This window comes from Mus musculus, chromosome 4 (genome assembly GCF_000001635.26).
Source record: "Mus musculus strain C57BL/6J chromosome 4, GRCm38.p6 C57BL/6J".
In the NCBI taxonomy this organism is placed as follows: Eukaryota; Metazoa; Chordata; class Mammalia; order Rodentia; family Muridae; genus Mus; species Mus musculus.
In genome coordinates, this window is record NC_000070.6 from 4760090 (window position 1) to 4779302 (window position 19213).

At 37.6% G+C, this 19213-nt stretch overlaps 1 protein-coding gene across 1 annotated transcript in view; it reads right to left on the minus strand.

Moving 5' to 3' along the window:
• Positions 1 to 2394: 2394 nt before the first annotated feature.
• Bpnt2 (3'(2'), 5'-bisphosphate nucleotidase 2) overlaps positions 2395 to 19213 on the minus strand; it is a 30823-nt gene continuing 14004 nt past the window's right edge. The window contains exons 2-5 of the mRNA NM_177730.4: positions 18104 to 18266; positions 16225 to 16320; positions 9223 to 9384; positions 2395 to 7883 (exon numbers count right to left, since the gene is read on the minus strand). Of these exons, the coding sequence (NP_808398.1) occupies positions 7615 to 7883; positions 9223 to 9384; positions 16225 to 16320; positions 18104 to 18266 (690 nt within the window). The 3' untranslated portion in view covers positions 2395 to 7614. The remainder of the gene's footprint in view (positions 7884 to 9222; positions 9385 to 16224; positions 16321 to 18103; positions 18267 to 19213) is intronic.

Sequence of the window (19213 nt, forward strand, 5' to 3'; positions counted from 1 at the left end):
CTGAAGGTTATAGTGTTCTTAACTTCCTTCTTGCTCTTCGTTTTTTGCAAGCAGAAGAAAATGTTATCCGCTGGCTTCCTGCTCTTCCTGCGGTGTGCTAGCCACCAACACTGACTCTCCATCTGGAAATTTCTTCCTCTACTTGCTTTTGTTCATGGTTTTTTGTCACAGCAACAACAAAGTAATGCAATTACTTTCCATAAGTAATGGCAAAAGTTCCATTGTGGTCTCTTTTGTCCCTTTGATTCCCTCACCTTCCTTCCAGGTGTGAGGCTTAAAGTTATGTACTAAGTTTAAATTACTATATATTAACATATCTATAAAACAAAAAAATGCCTCTAACCTGAAAGCCCCAACTTCCCCAAGGACAGATAACCCAGTAAGCCCTAATTGCCTAAAGACAGATAACTTCCTGGAATGTTGGGGGCTGTTCATTGTAAATAACAAACCATGTTTTTCAACTTGTATAAACAAGGTTGGTTGCCTCAACTGCCCGAGATCTGCTTGAGCACAAATAGGCAGGAGGTAAATAGGCAAGAAGTATGTCAGAATGTGTGCTTGTCCTTGACTGGATGCAGGCAGGAGATATGTAGCATTGTTTGTTCTGCCTTTCTCTCGGAATTCTAGGTATGCACCTGTCCATCATTCAGACAAGTATTTAATAAAGCTTTCCTCAAGCCTGGCTCAAAAATTGTGCTAGTGAACTTACTCTCACCTGGTGGGATCAAGACCCATATATTTGCTTTCTCATAATCCACAACACAAACTGTCCCAATGCCAAAAAGTCAACTTCCCTTTCATGTTGATTGTGACAGAGGGCCAGAGCAAATGACATTGATTTGCTGACTGCCAAGAAACAGATTTTTTTTCATGCCATGATGTCTCACTGAGGTAGAGCCACAAAGGTGAGTTGTGACAATCTAAGAGACTAAAATGAACTTCTCAGAAAGCTCATTGGTAATAGACTTCAAATGGATGCCAAATATGTAAATTAGGCCATTCCAGCAATGGTTCACTGTTCTTTCTTGTCCCTAAGCCACTTCAGGTGCTGGGGATTGAACATAGCACCTCAAAGTGCATGCCAGGTAAACACTACCACCACACTATGTATCTCCAACATTCTTGTCACTTCTTTAAAAACATCTGACGCACTGTCTCATCAAATTGCCCAGCTGGCCTTGAATTTGTGCTTTTTGCCCCACATCTTTTAAGCAGGTGAAATTATAGGCCTAGATCACTGGACCAGGCTGATAGCTCCATCGTAACATCACTTGCTCTACTTGGAGACATTTGTCTCTCAAGTGTTCATGTAATAGAGACTTGGGTTTCAATATGGTTATGTGCCATGTGACACAGGCAAGATGTAGGGCTAGCAAATCCTTAGGATTAACAAAGTTCTCCTGTAACCTTGTCAGTGTTCTAGAGAATGAGTTATAAAAACCTTCCTATTTTGTGATATAACCTCTTGGCCCTGACACACTCCTACCATATCATCCACTATAAAGCCTTCATCTCAGCAAAGCCATCCGTGTTGTGTCCTTGGACCTCCAGAAAGTTAAACTAAATCAAGTTCCAAACTCAAACATTTCATTATAGGAATAAAAAGAAAATGCAATATATTTATACAAATTTTTTTTGTTGCTTGGTTTGTTGGTTGTTTTGGGTATGTATCTGTAGGGAGCCAGACTAATTCCAGACTTTCTCAGATACTCAGATGAACTTTGGCTGTGTCCTTGTGCAAGAAAAGACTGAGCAAGCCCAGTTTAATCTTGGAACTAGTGCTTTCAAAGAGTCAGTTTGCATTTTTGGGGACCCAACTCTTGCCCCTTGGCTATGGTTATCAGTGCCAAGGCAGGTATGCCTGAGCTAGCCTGTGCTCTCTGCCAACACTGTCTGACTTAGCTCTTTACTGATCTTGCCCATTCTCCTCCTGCCAATGGGACATATGCTGTATACTCATGAAAAACCTCCTGAACCCAGCTATTGCTTTTGTCTTTTCTCATCCCCTGTCCTTGTCCTCAACACCACGGTATTTGAACCCTTATTCCTGCTGCTTCAGGACATGGATTTATTTCCTGCCTCACATTTCAAAATGGGTCAAAATTCAACTAGATGTTTTTCCTTTCTTTTCTTTGTTACCCATTCTCAAACATTGCTTCTTGTGTATGTTGAGAGAACAGAGAATAAGCAGATACATTTGGAGACAAAAGTTTTCAGTGACTGTACAAAGGTAGAATGGAAGCCACTATTTAGTAACATTTCTCAGACTGGACATGTGGCTGTGGAAATAGTTACTAAAGACTGCCCAATATTGTAGATACTCTTAATGCTACAAAATTATACATTAAAATAAAAAGATGCAAACTGAATAGAGAAACACCAACACAGCATAGGAACCTTTTCAGACATGACTGATTTATTTGATGAATTCAAATTTCACTTGTCAAAGTATATTCAGGGGCAGGGTTTGGGGAAATTATTTCATTAGAAGCAATCACATTTTTATTTTTTTTACAGTTAATTGACCATGGTGTAGTATCTAGCGAAAAGGCCTAACTTTTAAAACAACAACAAAAACAATGTAGTGTGTATGGGTAATAATTACAAATATCAGCAAAGGAAACAACTAGCTTATACTACTGAGGTATGAAGCATGCTAACACTAGTAGTGACCCTTTAGTTCAACTCAACACACAGTCTGGACTGAGTTTGTGCAAGACTCTAGGTACTGGGGATATGGTGAAAACGCACACACAAAACCAGACATCCTCCATCTCCTTAGCAAGAACACTAATAGCATTTATAAAAGTGGTGTGGTGAGGCATAAAGCACTCTTCTAAGGCCATGGATGGAGATGTTTCTTCAGGTAACACCACTGACCTCCACTTCAATCTGGTGAAGTGGGTTGGCAGGTCAGAGCCTGTTAAGAAAATGTGGCATCTCTGCCAAAGGAAAACAGCTTATTTCTTCCATGGCTTTATATATATGAAAAGAGAGAAGTATTCAAAGGTAAATATTTAAATTTCTCTCACCGTTGACCCATTTTAAGAAATGCATTAACAGGAAGAGAGGATAAAAAAATAGTTTAAAATATTAGGGAAAGGACACAGTTCTGGTGACACAGGCATAGGCTGGTCAAGGCAGCACTGTCAATGTGAACAAGTCCTATGAACATGTAGTCCATCACTCTCAACACCCTGTTACACTACAAAGGCCGGTGCTGGTCACTGCAAGTACAGGACACGAAGGGTCCTTCTCTAAATGTCTCCACACTATAAAGGCTGAAGACCATATGTGAGGACATGAGATTTCTTTCAGGTTAAGTATCTCATGTTAACTTAGTGTGTTTCTTTCCTAGGTTTTTTTTTTTTTTTCTTTAAACAGAGGAACAAGTCTTTCCAGAATGACCTCTGTTTTACACCTTAAAATATTAATTAAATATACTGACAAAACATTACAACCCCTGCTTTTGCACTTTATAAGATATATTATATAATAACTTTAGGGAATGACCACAAACACAATATATAATCAGCTGTCTTAGTATTATTCATCATTCTTCAGAGTTTGTCCTGTATTATTTCAAAGGCAAACATCTCATTTCTTCCATTAAATTAATTTACTGCCCAACAAAAAAATAACAATAAAAAATAAACAAACAAACAAAAATCCTGTCAATGGGAAGTCAGAATACATATACCTGCTGGGCTTTGATAATGAAAGAAAAGAACAATTTACATGCATATCAGCACCTCACAGAACCATGTTGTTGCTGAACTTCACTACTGTGAAGAAGCAGCCCTCACAACCATTGCTGGTCAAGATTAGAATCCTTCCCTCATTAGGAACAACACACAATATCATTTAACTAAGAGACCACCAAATTTGTACCACTAACAGCTATTTTTTAACCAAAGTTACTCCAGAGAATTAGAGAAATATGAAGTTGTCTGAAATAATTTATTGAAAAGTAAGATTTTTAAAATCCAATCTATCCTGGTCTTACATTTAATTAAAAACCAAATGATGAAACATCATTTCAGACTTATATACATCATGATCCAATTCTTAGAAAAATGTACTTCAACTATAAATGCTACATTATGCAAAAATAATCCATCAGTTTTATTTAATTTTAATGACTTTCCCCCAACTCTGATAAAAACACATTAACAGAACTTACATTTAATGGGAACAAGCTACCCCCACTTATTAATATAATTAACACACAACGCCCTATGTAAGGCACAACTTTTTTTTTTTTTTCCTTAGGGAAAGCTCCTAAAGATTAGGGTTTTTCTACACAGTTTTAAGACAGAGCCATTCTGCAGGTATATCACTAAAAACATCTTACTTGGACCTAAAATGAAAACACTACTAATGTTTCTACACAGCAGTAATATACACAGCCACCACTGGTAGTTGCAGCTAGAATAATCTCAAGAGTTCTTGCTTTGACCTTCCAGGTTGTCCCAGGAAGGCCATCAGCTATGATCAAGAAAGTTAAAATGGTTGGCACTTGACTGTACTTCTGCCTGAGTTACCTGAGCACTGCCATCATAGGTAGAGTTTTATCTTATTTTTGAACTCGGATCTAAGAGCAGGGTGAGGACAGGAGCCAGGGCAAATGCTAGCCTCTCACCCTCACTGATCTCTCTGCCCTGGGCTTCTGAATCTTCCATCTCTTCCTAACCTTGGCCCTACCTATTTCTTCTGACATAATCTGTAGACAGTCCAAAGGAGCCTCAGGAAACAAGCCCCATAACTGTCATATAAACATAAATCTAGATGTTCTTGACAGTTCATTAGTTATCACTAATATCTCATTAAGTATTTTAGTAAACAAAACAAAACAAAACAAAACAAAACATAAAATTGGGGAAAGGAGAAAAACCACAAAGACAAATATGACTGTTTGTACAGCCTTGTAAACTCAACTGAAGTGGAGGCTGGGATGTAAGAATGAAAACCAACAGAAAAACAAGGTTCTTCAAGTGGGCTTACCTATCCAATTCCCTAGCATATTCCAGGCTTATATTCTTGAGATGGGCAGGAAGAGGTACTTTGTAAAAATGTTAGTATTGAGTCATATAAGAGCATGAATTGTTTATGGTTCCCAAGGCAATTTTCTTTACATCTCATGAAGCCTAAAAAATAATGGTTAACTAAACCTCTTCCAGGATTGAACACTTTCATTGTGAACTTTACCAAAGTCTCAATTCTACCTGTTCAGTGGCCAATATACAGAAGAAAGAGTTTATAAGAAAATTTTGGTTAAGCGTGGGGCAAGGTAGCATACTAGCTAAGAAAGAGAGCCAAAAAAAGAAAAAAAAATGGAGCTGGGATATCGTGAGTGAGGAGGAGACAGCTGGTGTGATCTGTTGAGGCTGTGGATGTCTCTGCTTCTACTAAAGGAAAAACAGGTAAGTTTCTAAATAGAAACTTGTTTTGGTATGTTTTAGAAATAAAACAATTTAACATTAATTCTGAGAGATATTACATACTCCACAGCAGATATGTTCTGGCACAATAATACCTCATATAAATAAATACTGTTTTCCTTGTAATGTATATTGGCTTTGAAACAAAATTATATTAAAAAATGAACTGTCTATAAAAGTACGTAAAATCATTAGATAACACGAACAAATTATAAAAACTACTTCCACCTCTCAGCCAGCATCTTTGCTTCTGAGCCCAACACACAATGTTCCTATTCTTAGTGATAACTGTTAATGAAACTAAAAACAAAAGCAATTGTGCTTACAAAATATGAACTAGTTTTACTTGTAATAAATGATAAAGTTTCTGCACATTAAAAAATTACCCAATTAAGTTCTATTTTCTGCGTTGACATGTTACAGTGACACAGAGGTTCCTAATACAGGATTCTGGTGAGACGATCTGCTCTGGCATCTCGCCAGAGAAAGCAGGATTTCCTTTCTCCTGTCATATTATCTGGTGATTAGACTAGTTGTCTGAAACTGTTTTAAAAACTAACAACTCCTATTAAATTAATACCAAGTTTCCAAACACCAAAACTGAATTTTCATCACACAAAGGCCAATTTAGTGCCGTTACATACTGTAACATACTGTTACATACTGTTAAGTACGGGGAAAAGCACTTGTGCTGCATTAAGATTCAGTCCCCTGCTGAGGAGTGCCAGGCTTTGGGCTCTATGACATGCAAACCTAAAGTATGCACAATATACCAGACTAGAATGTCCATCCTTTGCTCAATTTTAGCTCTGAAATAGGAAAATAAATAGAAATTTTCTTTAGGCTTACATTTTTAAAAAAGAAAAAATGAGAAATTCCTCATTAACGTTTACAAGGGCATCAAAGCCACATGAAAAAAACCATGATTTATTATTTATACCAATTTTCTAGGCCATACTAAGAAAAACTACTCACACCAACAAATACAGCTCAAAAAAACAAGTTCTGAGTTATAGCAACACGACAAATGCTACCATATCTTTTTTTAACCACATTCTGTCAACTGAGTGGGAAAAAAAATTTTATCAATGAGAAAACTAGAATTATGTCAAAAGTAATTCCTCTGATAATTTGGTTCTTTTAAGTCTATTAATAGCTAAGAAAAAAGTCATAGCCATTCTTGATGATAAGAGAATGTCTAGAGATAAACCTGGCAAGGTTTCAAAAATTAAGAAACATTATTACATAAACAAAACATAATTCTTGAAAAATAGCTAAAACTATTCAATCTATATGTCAAGTAACTTTCAACAATCATAGAATCATTTATATTCTTAGAGCATCTTACAACATAGTTCATCTCTGAAGAGAAAATATGCATATCATGAGACTAATACTGAAACTTGAACCAACTTTCCTGGTGAAGACTAAATCCTGATCAGTGGAGAAAGGATGAACAATGGCCCCTTTCATAGGGAAATGAAAATCAACTGCAACACTCAGACAATTCCAGTATAATTCAGTCATCTGTCTACCTTCTACCAGCTGGTCAATCTGTTAGTACAATTTCAAAGAAAATAACCGACTTAAGCCATTTCTATGAAATCCATAGAAAGGCAGATGAACAGAGCACTTGTTGCATATTAATGAATATGAGACTTCTTGTGCTTTCCATCTGAGGAGTAAAAATCACCAATGATTTTATTTTTAATAATATACAACCTAGAAGTTACACTAAACTCTACATAAAACAAAACCTTCCCTTTCTCAAATCCCATTCTATATGGAAGTATCAACAATGCAGACTCATCATTTGTTGTGTGAAAATGGTGACTCATAACAGTGTAGACTCAGTTCTAGATATTAATTCACAAATATATATATATGTATATATATACATACATACATATATATATATGCACCTTGTATATGACAACTGTATGAAAATAGTCTCAAAAATAAAGACAATACTTGAGAAATGAAGCAATCTAATTTCCCTGATTTTGTATCCTATTACAGGGAAAGTAAGTCTCTGCTGCTTCATAAGTACTTCCAAAGTACTTCAGGGCGGCCTTAACCATGCATCATCTCCACCAGCACTTCAACAGTTCCAACAGCTCAGGCCGAATAATTCACATCTGGAAGAGGTGCATCTTGTGGTCAGGAATGCTTACTAATGTCCTGACTTTTCTAAATCCGGAAGTTTTCTGACCAGAGCTTGGTGGTTCATTCTGATGCTAGCAAGAAGTCCCCCTTCAATGCCATCAGACCCAGTGTAACTGATCTCTTCTCCATTCAGAGTGGTCATATGGCCACCAAGGGCTTTTAAGATGGCATTGCCAGCACATATATCCCACTTTTTGATGTATGTCACATGAATATATAGATCTGCTTTTTCTTGAGTCATATCAGGCACATCCAAGAGTGCTAAAACTTTATAACCTAAAAGAGAAAGAGAATTTAGATCATTACTCAAATCACTTAATAAAAAGTGTGTAGTGTTTTCAAGAACATAGTTAAATGGAACAGAGTGAAGCCTTCATAAGTGTTCTACACACCCTTTGCAAAAATCTAAAATCATTTCCCAACATAATCATGTTAACAAATAACAAACCCAATATTACTATTGATGTAGCAACAATGTAATCAAAATAAGCTCACTAATTAAGCTATTCTCAATTTCAGCAAGCCGGTCTATGATACCTATCTTTAGAGTACTATCCCACTTTCTTTAAGTAATGAGACAGCACTTGCATAAGAGGAAGAGGAGGAAGAGAAAGGAGGAAGAAGAAGGGAGGAGGAAGCAAAAGAAGAAAAAGAGAAGGAGGAGGAGGAGGAGGAGGAAGCAACGACGATGACGACACCACTTCGACATCTACAATCTAGTTTGTCTCATCCCTGGCTATTCTGGACATTTAGCTTTCCTAACTCACAGGCAAGGCCCTCTCTAGGAAAACCTAGAAAAGAAGACAAGTCCAACCAGCAAATTAAATATGCCAGGGTGGCAAGTGCCACTTCTTCCATTCAACTACTTCTACCTGAGCACTGCTGAAAAGCAGTTGCAATACCAATGTTTTGAACTTATTTACCTAAATTAATATTTTGACATGAAAAACATTCATCAAGTGGCCTCTTCAAGCTAAATCCAAGTTATGTTCTGCTCTTATAGACATCTTATAGTAATTAAATTAAACATTTTAGAAGTTGACTTAATCAGATGATGATATGCCAAAAACTACATATGGCTCACAATATCTGATTATTGACTACTGTCTGGTTTTTGAACTGTGGGCTCTGATTGATAATGAAATAATATAAGAGCAGAGGATATATGATAAATTTGGTGAATACAAGACTTACTCATGCAAAATGTACAAGTTGAAGAATTCAGTGATCCACAGATTAGCCATTCTAGTGATCCCTAGGATGATACCTGACGGATTTTTGCCACCTGAAACATTAAGTCCTCCATCTTTCCTCCTGACAGATCAATGATAAACACATGTGACAACTAATTTGAAGACTGCTGTACACAGTGGTGGCAATGGACTTCTGTACTGATTTAGGGAGAGTTGACATTAATGTAGGACTTGGTTTCTGACATGGGCAATGGGAAGGCAACCCTACTTGTTGGAGTTTGAGCCTGTCTTAAAAATACATTGCCTGCTTATTTTGTGCCCAAGCATGAGACAAATAATTTAGTCTCCTGAGAATGATCATATATGTTGGGAACTACAGGATATATGGTACCACAAGATGGGAAAAAGCAGGAAGAACATACCAGCACCCCCAGCTGGGATAATTGAAGTCTGGTTTCCAAACGTCTGAAGAGCAACCTGTTTGACCATTCCTGCATGAGAGCGAGACACAATGATCTTTGGGGTCTTCTCATTGTAGGAAGAACGGGCTTTCACATTTGAACCACCATCTACCATTGCCCAAGCTGGAAAGCAAATAGGATATCCATTAACATCTTGGAAGCTTTGTAACTCCAAAGTATTACATAAATTACAATCTTCTGAACCAAATGACTAAAAAAAAATGAAAAAGTCACCTTCTACAGATTTAACCATTAAGATGTAAATACAAAAAGTAACTTTTTTAAATAACAAGAGTGTATGAAACAAAGCCTCTAAATTTCCTGTGTCCTTCACAATTAGAATGGTTATCAAATATTTGGCGTAAGAATCCTGGCTTTCTCCCCATTACTAGATGAGCCTCTTGTAACCTCTTGTGACCACCCTGTAACTCAATTCCTAGCTATACTTCTCCCATTGTCTTCCTCCATTTCAAATATTTCACCTTAGTATAGCCCTTAGCAAATATCTTGGACACTGAGGTCAGTACCAAAGTGAGACTCAGGGAGCATAGCATACAAGAACACAACTGCTTAGATAATTCAACGTTTAAAACTGACTTTCTCCTATTCCTACACTCATAGATTATTTGCAATCGTATTCTCTCAACTGGCTTTAAAACACAAAATAGGTAAAGTATTCCACAACTCTCTATAACTACATCCAAAAGGATCCTTTCTTCTAGCATCTGTGTGTGCTCGCATTCATAAGTATGCGAGTGGCATACACCTACAAAGACACATTTAGAGATATAAACACAAATTTGAGGAAGGTAACTGAATGTGGTAGCCTGGGAGCAAGCCAGGAAACAGCACTCCAGTGTAGCTTCAAGCTCCTGCCTTGGCTATTCTTGATAATAAACTATAATTACCAACATGAAACCAACCCTTTCCTTTCTATGTTAGTTCTGGTCATGATATATAGCACAACAACAGAAATCAAAGTAGAACAGTAAATTTTTATATTTATATAAAAATAAAAAGCCAATTGGATATTGCCTATAATTCCAGCATTTGTGAGGTTGAAACAGGAGGGTGTTATGAGTCCAAGGCCACTGTGAGCTGTATAGTGAATTCCAAGCCACCCTGGTATACATTGTGAAACCCCATCTCAAGAAGAATGAATCAAAGAAAGAAACTTAAGCAAAGGGGGAAGGTGGGGTGGGGCTGGAAGAAACTTTAAAAGGAGAGAGGGGCTTCCAGATATAACTTGGCATATATATTTTGGGTTCAAGGTTTCCTCACTATAGTGCAAATGATGTAAGAAAACAAATTTAGTCAGAAGTAATCCAATAAAGAGTAAAATTGCTATTCTAACATTCACTCACTCTGAACTACCATGGTTATCATGAACATAGAATTTTATTCCTACCTACATGGGGAAAAAAACGAAAATAAGGAGAGTCTGGGTTTCTAAGTCACCATGGATGATGGCTGCCTCCTCTAAAATCTATCCCCAACCACAAAGAAAGTAAACATAAAACCTTTTCATCTATCCCTACAGAGTAAGTAGGACACGGAGGAGAGGGACAGGTCCCAACTGATGAGAAGGCACAGAACTAAGCCCAGCAGACCTGGACAACAGCTGCCCGATGCAATGTCACTGTGGGTATGATAGTAGGAACTTTGAATTGCTAAGAGTCAAAGAACTCTCAGTGATGGGAAAACTCAGCCAACAGGAGCCAAGGTTCCTTTTTAGCCTGAAATAAGTCAATAAAACACTTAGAAGAAAAGGCTTAGAAATGATATGGAACCTGGGGAGGAGAGAGGACCAACACATCTCTGTCATTTGGAAAAGCAACTAGTGTCCTTCCAGGAACAAGACCAAACAAGACCAAAGAAACAAAACTAAAGCAAGGGCCCTAATAAGGAGTCTCCCCACCACATTAGAGAAAGTTCCTGAAGGAGGAGCATCAAGTGGCTCCAGAAGACTTAGGTGTCCATCCTATGGGAGAAGTGGTCTGGTCTCCAAAGCAAGAAGTAAAGAAGCTCTTGCCCATTAAAAGAACAGAGTGCAGCAATGTAGTGGCTAGAAGAAACCTATCTCACTTGATAGGATCTTGTTTTAAGAAAGCAGTTGTAAACCTACTTCAGGAACAGAATGCAGAGAAATGAAAATACTGAAGGAAAAATATATTACTTGTTACTTAAAGGACACTGGAGGAAAAAGCTCATGAGTATTTATCATAATTTTATGTTTGTAATTACTTACAAGAAAAGTTTCAAAAGATGAAGAAAATCCCCAAATTCTCTAAATTCCCTAATGAGGTTTGGTAACTGTTTTACTAAAAAATGAACTTACAGTGCTCTAGCTGTAGGGGTCAGTATTGCATAGGATATTAACAATTACTAACTCAGTATTTTAAAAGGCACTTCTTGTTAATAAATACACAATACATTAATTTATAGCACTTACTTGGACAACTTACTTTTAAACGATTATTTTAAATTGTGTGTATGTCTGTACATATGAGCACAGGTGCTAGGAGGCCAGAACAGCATGCAGATCTCCTAGAGCAGAAGTTCTGGGTGGTGAAGTGTTTGTCACTACATATGGATGCTGGGAACTAAGTGGGCTCTCTGCAAGAATGAGCAAGTGCTCCTAACCATGGAGCCATTTCTCCAGCTCCAATGGGCATATTTAAATTAGATTTGGATGATAAGGCAAATAAGCAGTTACAGAATATGTTAATTTTATGAATGATAAAGAAAAACGCCCTCACTATAATGTCCTACTACCTGGCACATGAAGCCCAGGGCAGAAGGACACTGTCACTTGCTTCTCAGTTGGCATTGCATTTAGCTACACAGAATTATTACACTGATTATTGTGGTTCAGCAATAAGAACAAAAAGTAGGTGTGGTTTAGTGATTCAAACACTAATGACTAATTTTGCTTTTTTCTCTATATAAAGTACACACACACACACACACTATAACTCTGGAAGGGACATAAAATGGGAATTACAGTGACTCCTTAGGCTAAGGCTATGAAATCTTCCTGTTCTTTAAAGGGTATTTGCTGCTGCTGTTATTTGTTTGAATGTTTAGGACAGGCTCTCTCCTTTACAGTAATTCTGTATCTACAGTAGGAAGGAGAAAGGGAAAAAAAAGGTGTATCCCAGCTATTATCTATGTTGGGCAAAAAAAAAAAACAAAAAAAACCCTTGAAGCCCTATTCATTAAATCCATGTGTGATCTTACTACCTGAAGCACAGGGTCCCCAGAGGCTTTTACTTTTAAAACAAACAAACAAACAAACAAACAAACAAAACAAAACAAACACTCAAGAGCCATAGTAGGCTAATGAGCAGAAACTGATGCGGAACAGAAAATTGGGCCTTGCTTTCTACATATAGTAAAGAAAGAATTAGCATGAATTTAGGACCAACCACAACTATATATCCCTGCTTTAAAAACAAGCAAACAACAAAACAAGCAAATTGATTCAAAACACAAACACAGTAGAAAATAAGTGCCACTGATACGGCTTGCCACAGAATTCTGAGATATTTTTAGTAGTTACAAATTTCCACTAGGAACATTTATGCATTCTTTCATTAAACTACTATCCAAAAAACCCCTGTGTTTCGAAGAACTTCAAGCTTAATGAATTAGTTACTAACAAGCAGCAAGAATTCTGATCAGCTCTTTTTCAACTGCAACAACAATGATTCCTATCAGGAGCTCCATTATAGTCAACTAGAGCTAACTTCTGATAACACTTACGCTCTATCAATACTAATGTATAGCATGGAATCAAAAATTGCAAAGCAAGGAAATCTTCCATCTAGGAATGTACTATAATCCACACATAATCATGGAAGTTCTGTTTTCTGACTGGCATGCACTTTTGCTTTAATATGATGGGTGTTACAATACAGCTTTACCCTCTAGGCACCCTATTCCCATGGTAGAGCAGAAGTACCTTTCATGCTGAAGATATGGTAACAAAATAGAAATACCAAACAGTGATGGCTAGGTAGAGTGTAAGGAAGGAGTTAGTTCCATCTAGGATTCTGGCCACTACTTTTTTGGCTCCCCCAAGAACACTTGTTCTTGGGTGGAACTAGAATATATAGGAGGATAGGTTAACAAATAGGACACGATGACTCAGTCTCTACCATTTTTGAGTCACCTGTAAATAACCTTTCAACATTGTTTCTCCAATCAATTACCCCAGATCTAGTGTTTCCCAAGCCAGACATAACTGCACTTCTTTCTTTGGTCTTGTCAACTGCTGTCAGAACCTGGAGTAAACTATGTCTGTACTTCTTTTTCCAGGAAAAGTAACAGCAGAGTAAGCTAACTTTTCACAATAGAAAAGAAGACTTTATTAACTTACAAAGATACTTTGGCGAACAACTTGTTCCTAAAGTAAGACTTCTGGCGACTGTACTATTTATTGCTTTTAAATTACTGTTGTAGTTTGAATTTAACACAAGTTAGTGTTATCTCGGAAGAGGAAATCTCATGGAGAAGATAACTTCATCAGATTTGCCTGTAGGCAAGCCCTCTAGACAGTTTGTTCAATGTGCGTGGGCCCAGCACTCTGTGGGCAGTTCCCTTACTGAGCAGGTGGTCCTAGGAGCAGGGAAGCAAGCTAAACTAAACAATTCATGAGGAATAAACTAGTAAGCAACACTGCTCCAGTACAATGCCCGTCTTCCCTTGACGAACTATAATTTGTAAGTGAAATAAACCCTTTCCTCTCCAAGTTGCTTTTAGTCATGGTTTTATATCATGGCAATAGAGCCTAATTATACAGCTTTTCCATTTTAGGTGAACACAAATTATGTCTTGCAATAAAAGAATGACATCTTTCCACTGATCTGATGGCAACAGTAAGAAACTAAAGCACTAGCTGCTCGAGTCCCTAGGGGAGACCACGTGTCCTACCTTCTGAGAAGTCTGAGCTGATTCAAGTCTATACTCCAAACTCTGCCTTCTTCACACTGTCTTAGGCAACACTCGTGGCTCCCGCTTCTAATAACAGCTACTCTATCAATCTCATCTGGACACTTAGCTTCCTGGACTAAAGTAGAATACAGAAAAAATTATGTCTCCCCCACTTCAAAGCACAGGCACTCAGAGAGGCCCTGTGATGATGGAGGCAGATTACAATGATTGTTCACAAACCAAGGAACTCCTTGGGCAACTGGCAAACTTCCAGAGACAGAGAAAACCCCAGAATAGGCTCTTATATGGTTCAGAGACAGCATATCTCTGCCAATATCTTAGCTCATCTTCCAACTTACAGACTATTGTGAAAAACTTTTTCAACTAAAAAGCATTTCAAACTCTTTAAAATATAATGAAACTAAGAAATCTTGAAGAACCATATAACTGAAAAGTGAAAATTCTCACTCTTTCACTTCTGCTTCTACTTTTACCTCCTAGGAATCACTAGTTCAGGAAAATATTTGTTTCTGTGAGGCAGGGTATTACATAACCCAGGCTGAGCTTCATTCATACATAGCTGAGGAGAATCTTGAAGTTTTTAAAAAATTTTTAATATATTTTTATTAATTCTTTCAGTATTTCATACATGCATATGTTTTTATTTTTAACTATAAACAGCCCTAAGTAATACACAAATGTGAGACTGACACTGAATTATCCACAATACCTGGCCAATAGGACTGTTTTCAATACTGGCATGGTGGACACTGCACAATTAAAGAGTGTTGTCACTTTAGAGTACAGTGGTGCGAAGGGCTGTCCTGTAAGTTGATGGGAACTAACTAATTAGAAGCATGAAAAATTCGTGCTGGCACTCAGCAATATTTATACTAACTATTCTTCCCCATTACAGTAATAAACTGTGCTGTCATTGTAAACATGAGACTACTAGCTAGACCGTACCTTAGAGAATCACAAGTCCAGGCAGTCTTGCTGAGTAAATGGAGTGTAATTATTTCCCCTGTGTCTTAGTCAGGGTTTCTATTCCTGCACAAACATCATGACCAAGAAACAAGTTGGGGAGGAAAGGGTTTTTTCCGCTTACACTTCCATACTGCTGCTCATCACCAAGGAAGTAAGTACTGGAACTCAAGCAGGTCAGGAAGCAGGAGATGATGCAGAGGCCATGGAGGGATGCTCTTTACTGGCTTGCTTCCCCTGGCTTGCTCAGCCTGCTCTCTTATAGAACCAAGATTACCAGCCCAGAGATGGTCCCACCCACAAGGGGCCTTTCCCCTTGATCACTAATTGAGAAAATGCCTTACAGTTGGATCTCATGGAGGCATTTCCTCAACTGAAGCTCCTTTCTCTGTGATAACTCCAGTTGTGTCAAGTTGACACAAAATTAGCCAGTATACCCTGAATCTACCTACATTGGCAGGTCTACCAGCAAAGGCCATACCCTAACTAAATAAGAGGTTTCTTGACATGGCCATTCATGCCTTTTCACAATGCAGCCATCACTGACCTGACCTGTACTTTGTAGGAAACTAACAAACATGATTGAAGACCAGAGAAGCAAGGGCCCTAAGGATCTCTAAAGACACGTACAGTAGCTAAACATGGGACAACTACTCTCCCACTTTTGATGATCAAGTATCACTCTCCTTTATCACAATACTGAGCTCTGCATAATACAACAGATATGGCTAGAACAACACCAGCTTTACCTCACAAGCCAGTGTAAGAATTCTAGGCCTCAGCGCCAACATCACCGTGAAAGAACCACAAGATACCTTGCTGCAGAATGTCTCTACATAGTTGTATTTCAACAGATTTTTTTTAGGAAGCTGTGTTCTTTCACATACTATCAGTGTCAACCATAAAATCCTCACTGTAGTCAGTGAAGTAGTATACAAAGGTTGAGGACAGACTTCAATTTTTAAAATTGTAGAAAAATAGTTGAGTAATATAGACAAACAGTTCAGTACCACTCCCTCTCAGAGGTGCTCACGTACTTCATACCTGTATATTCAGAAAATGGCTTATGAATAACTCCTAACACAGGTTTGCCATTCACAGCTACACACACCATGGTAGTGACATACTTTCGAAGATCCTCTAGAAGAAAACACAAAGGCATAGTTGTTAAAGTACTGTGTTTAATTTCAGTACACAATAGGATACTTGCCGCATTAGAGTTTACATATGTGAAACATCACGCAAAATTGTCCTAAGCAGAAAGACAGGAGCTAATAAGTAGTCATGAGACCTAGTTACTTGGTTTATTCACCAAGTCCATCATTTCAGTAAACCCATTTTTGGGCCAAATTAAAGTCAACTGAATTTAGTTTCCTAATCTGTATAGTACAGAAAGAATGGCCATCCAGAGACTGTCCTACCTAGGGATCCATCCCATATACAATCACTAAACTCAGACACTATTTTGGATGCCAACAAGTGCTTGCTGACAGGAGCCTGACATACCTGTTGCCTGAGAGGCTCTACCAGTGCTTGACAAATACAGAAGTGGATGCTCACAGACATCCATGGGACTGAGCACAGGGTCCCCAATGAAGGAGCTAGAGGAAGGACCCAAGGAGTTGAGGAGGTTTGCAGCCCCATAGGAAGAACAACAGTATGAACTAACTAGTATCCCCAGAGCTTCCAGGGGCTAAACCACCAACCAAAGAGTACACATGGTGAGACTCATGGCTTCAGCTGCATATGTAACAGAGGATGGCCTAATCGGACATCAATGGGAGGAGAGGCCCTTGGTCCTGTGGGGAGGCTCTATGGCCCAGTGTAGGGGAATGCCAGGACCAAGAAGCGGGAGTGGATCAGTTGGTGAGCAGGGGGATGGGGGAGGGGAGGGGGAAGGGAATTTTCAGAGAGGAAATCAAGAAAGGGGATAACATTTGAAATGTAAATAAAGAAAATATCTAAATAAAGTACAAAAAAAACCTGATTATCCATCTTTAGATATAAATTAACTTTTAATTTTACAATCAATTTTAGAAACTGAGTTAGAAGTTTATAATAGTCCTGGACAAAGGGATTTGCTAATTATTATGTATTCAGGTTAGTTTATTTCAGAAAAATTCTTTTTGCAATCAAGCTCAATATTCTACTATTACAATATTCTACTATTTACTCATATAAATTAGATTTACAACATTATTTATTAAGTATATATTTTGTATCTTCTCTTTCTTCTCAATAGTAATAATCTATTGAGTACATATTATGGTTCAAGGTCAGTATACAGAATGCCAAAGTGAAAAAGTACAAACTCCCATGTTCTGGGGATCTTCCTAACTTTAACATACATCAAAGTTTGGAGCAGAAATTAGATACCTCTGTGAAAGCAGCAGCCTGAGGTAAGAGCACAGAGATGAAACTGGGGCTAGGCAAGACTAACACGAATGTGTGTATTGGGGGTTGGTGGGAATAATCTTGTTACTCGGGCTAGGCAAGACTAGCACGGATGTGTGTATTGGGGATTGATGGGAATAATCTCGTTTTGCTACTTTTCACTTTCTGGCTCTATCCAATTTACAACTTTGCATTCTTACATCAAATGTATATATAATAAAACCTGAGTTCCCAATGTCCAAACTAAATACTATATTCTTTTCTAACATTTTTTCTTAGTACTAGGTGTCTAATAGCATGCTGGTGCTACTATTAAGTATCAAGTTGAGCTCCTAATCCTGAATAATCTAATGTTGTAAGAGGACTACACTATGGTATGGGAAGGAAGATTGAGAATCATCCATTTGTCTAAATGGTTCACATAATACCTTAATAATCTAGTCTGCTTGTCTGGAAACCTAATTGGATTCTTAAAATTTAACTGAAAACTTCTCTAACATAAAATGACAATCTAACATTTGAGACTCACCTGTGTATTCCTGTGTAGCATCAAGTGGGTCAATCCAAACTGTCACACTTTCTGCTGGTACCTCCTTAGGAGCAGCGATTTCCTTCAGGATGTCCTCAGGAATCTTCCGGTTCCATACAATGACCTCCTTGTCAGAGGCATCCACATGTTCCTCAGTATTTATCTAGTGGGAGGAGTTGTAAGACACAAAGAAGAAAATCATTATTATTTAATAAGTATATCTCAGGGAACTCACATAAATTTTTATTAATGAAAGTCTTAAATACTTCAAGGAATTCAATAAAGCCCTACATAAAAAAAATCCAATTGACATCTTATCTTCAAGTACTTTCTAATCTAACATTCAAGTTTAGTGTTTTGGTTAATAAAAACTGACGCCCCAAATATAGGCACTAAACATATGTACCACTGAAGGGTGTCACCCTGGGCTAAATCAAAAGTAAAAGTCCAGAGGCTCTAAAGCTCTGGTACATGCCTACCATCCAGTGCTAAGGAATGTGTCTCAGGCCACCTTAGGGTTAAGACTCACTTTAAAACTAAAACTAAACCAAAACAAAAAACCCCTAAAGTACGAAAATAGATATATTCTAGAACATTGCACATAAAGATCTACACATAAGAGGCAAACAGAATATTAATAATGTAGTTATATAAGAGATGCATCTTAAAAATAGAGAATTTGAGTGCTAAGGGATAAAATGTACCTTTAAGCAGTAAGGAAAAGGAACCCTGGAGATTACTCAGTGGATGTACTGGCATACTACAAAACCTATAGAACATTGAAATAAGCAAGCAAAAAAGAAAATACATGCCTAGTTATCTCTTAACTATATATCTAAGATATATCAAAGAGTAAGAAGGCAAAGATTTCTATCTTTTTATTCATACAAGAAAAAGTTATAACATAAAATAAATCTGATTTAGCATTAATACATAAAATTGTAGAGTGAGGAAAAGAATGCAGACAAATGTATTTTTAATTCACATATTTGATTGTTTTGTCTGCATGTATGTGTCTATGTTATCACATGTGGCTGGTACCCTGAGGCCATAAGATGGTGTAGAACTCCCTTGAACTAGACTTACAGATGGTTTGTGAATTGCCATTTG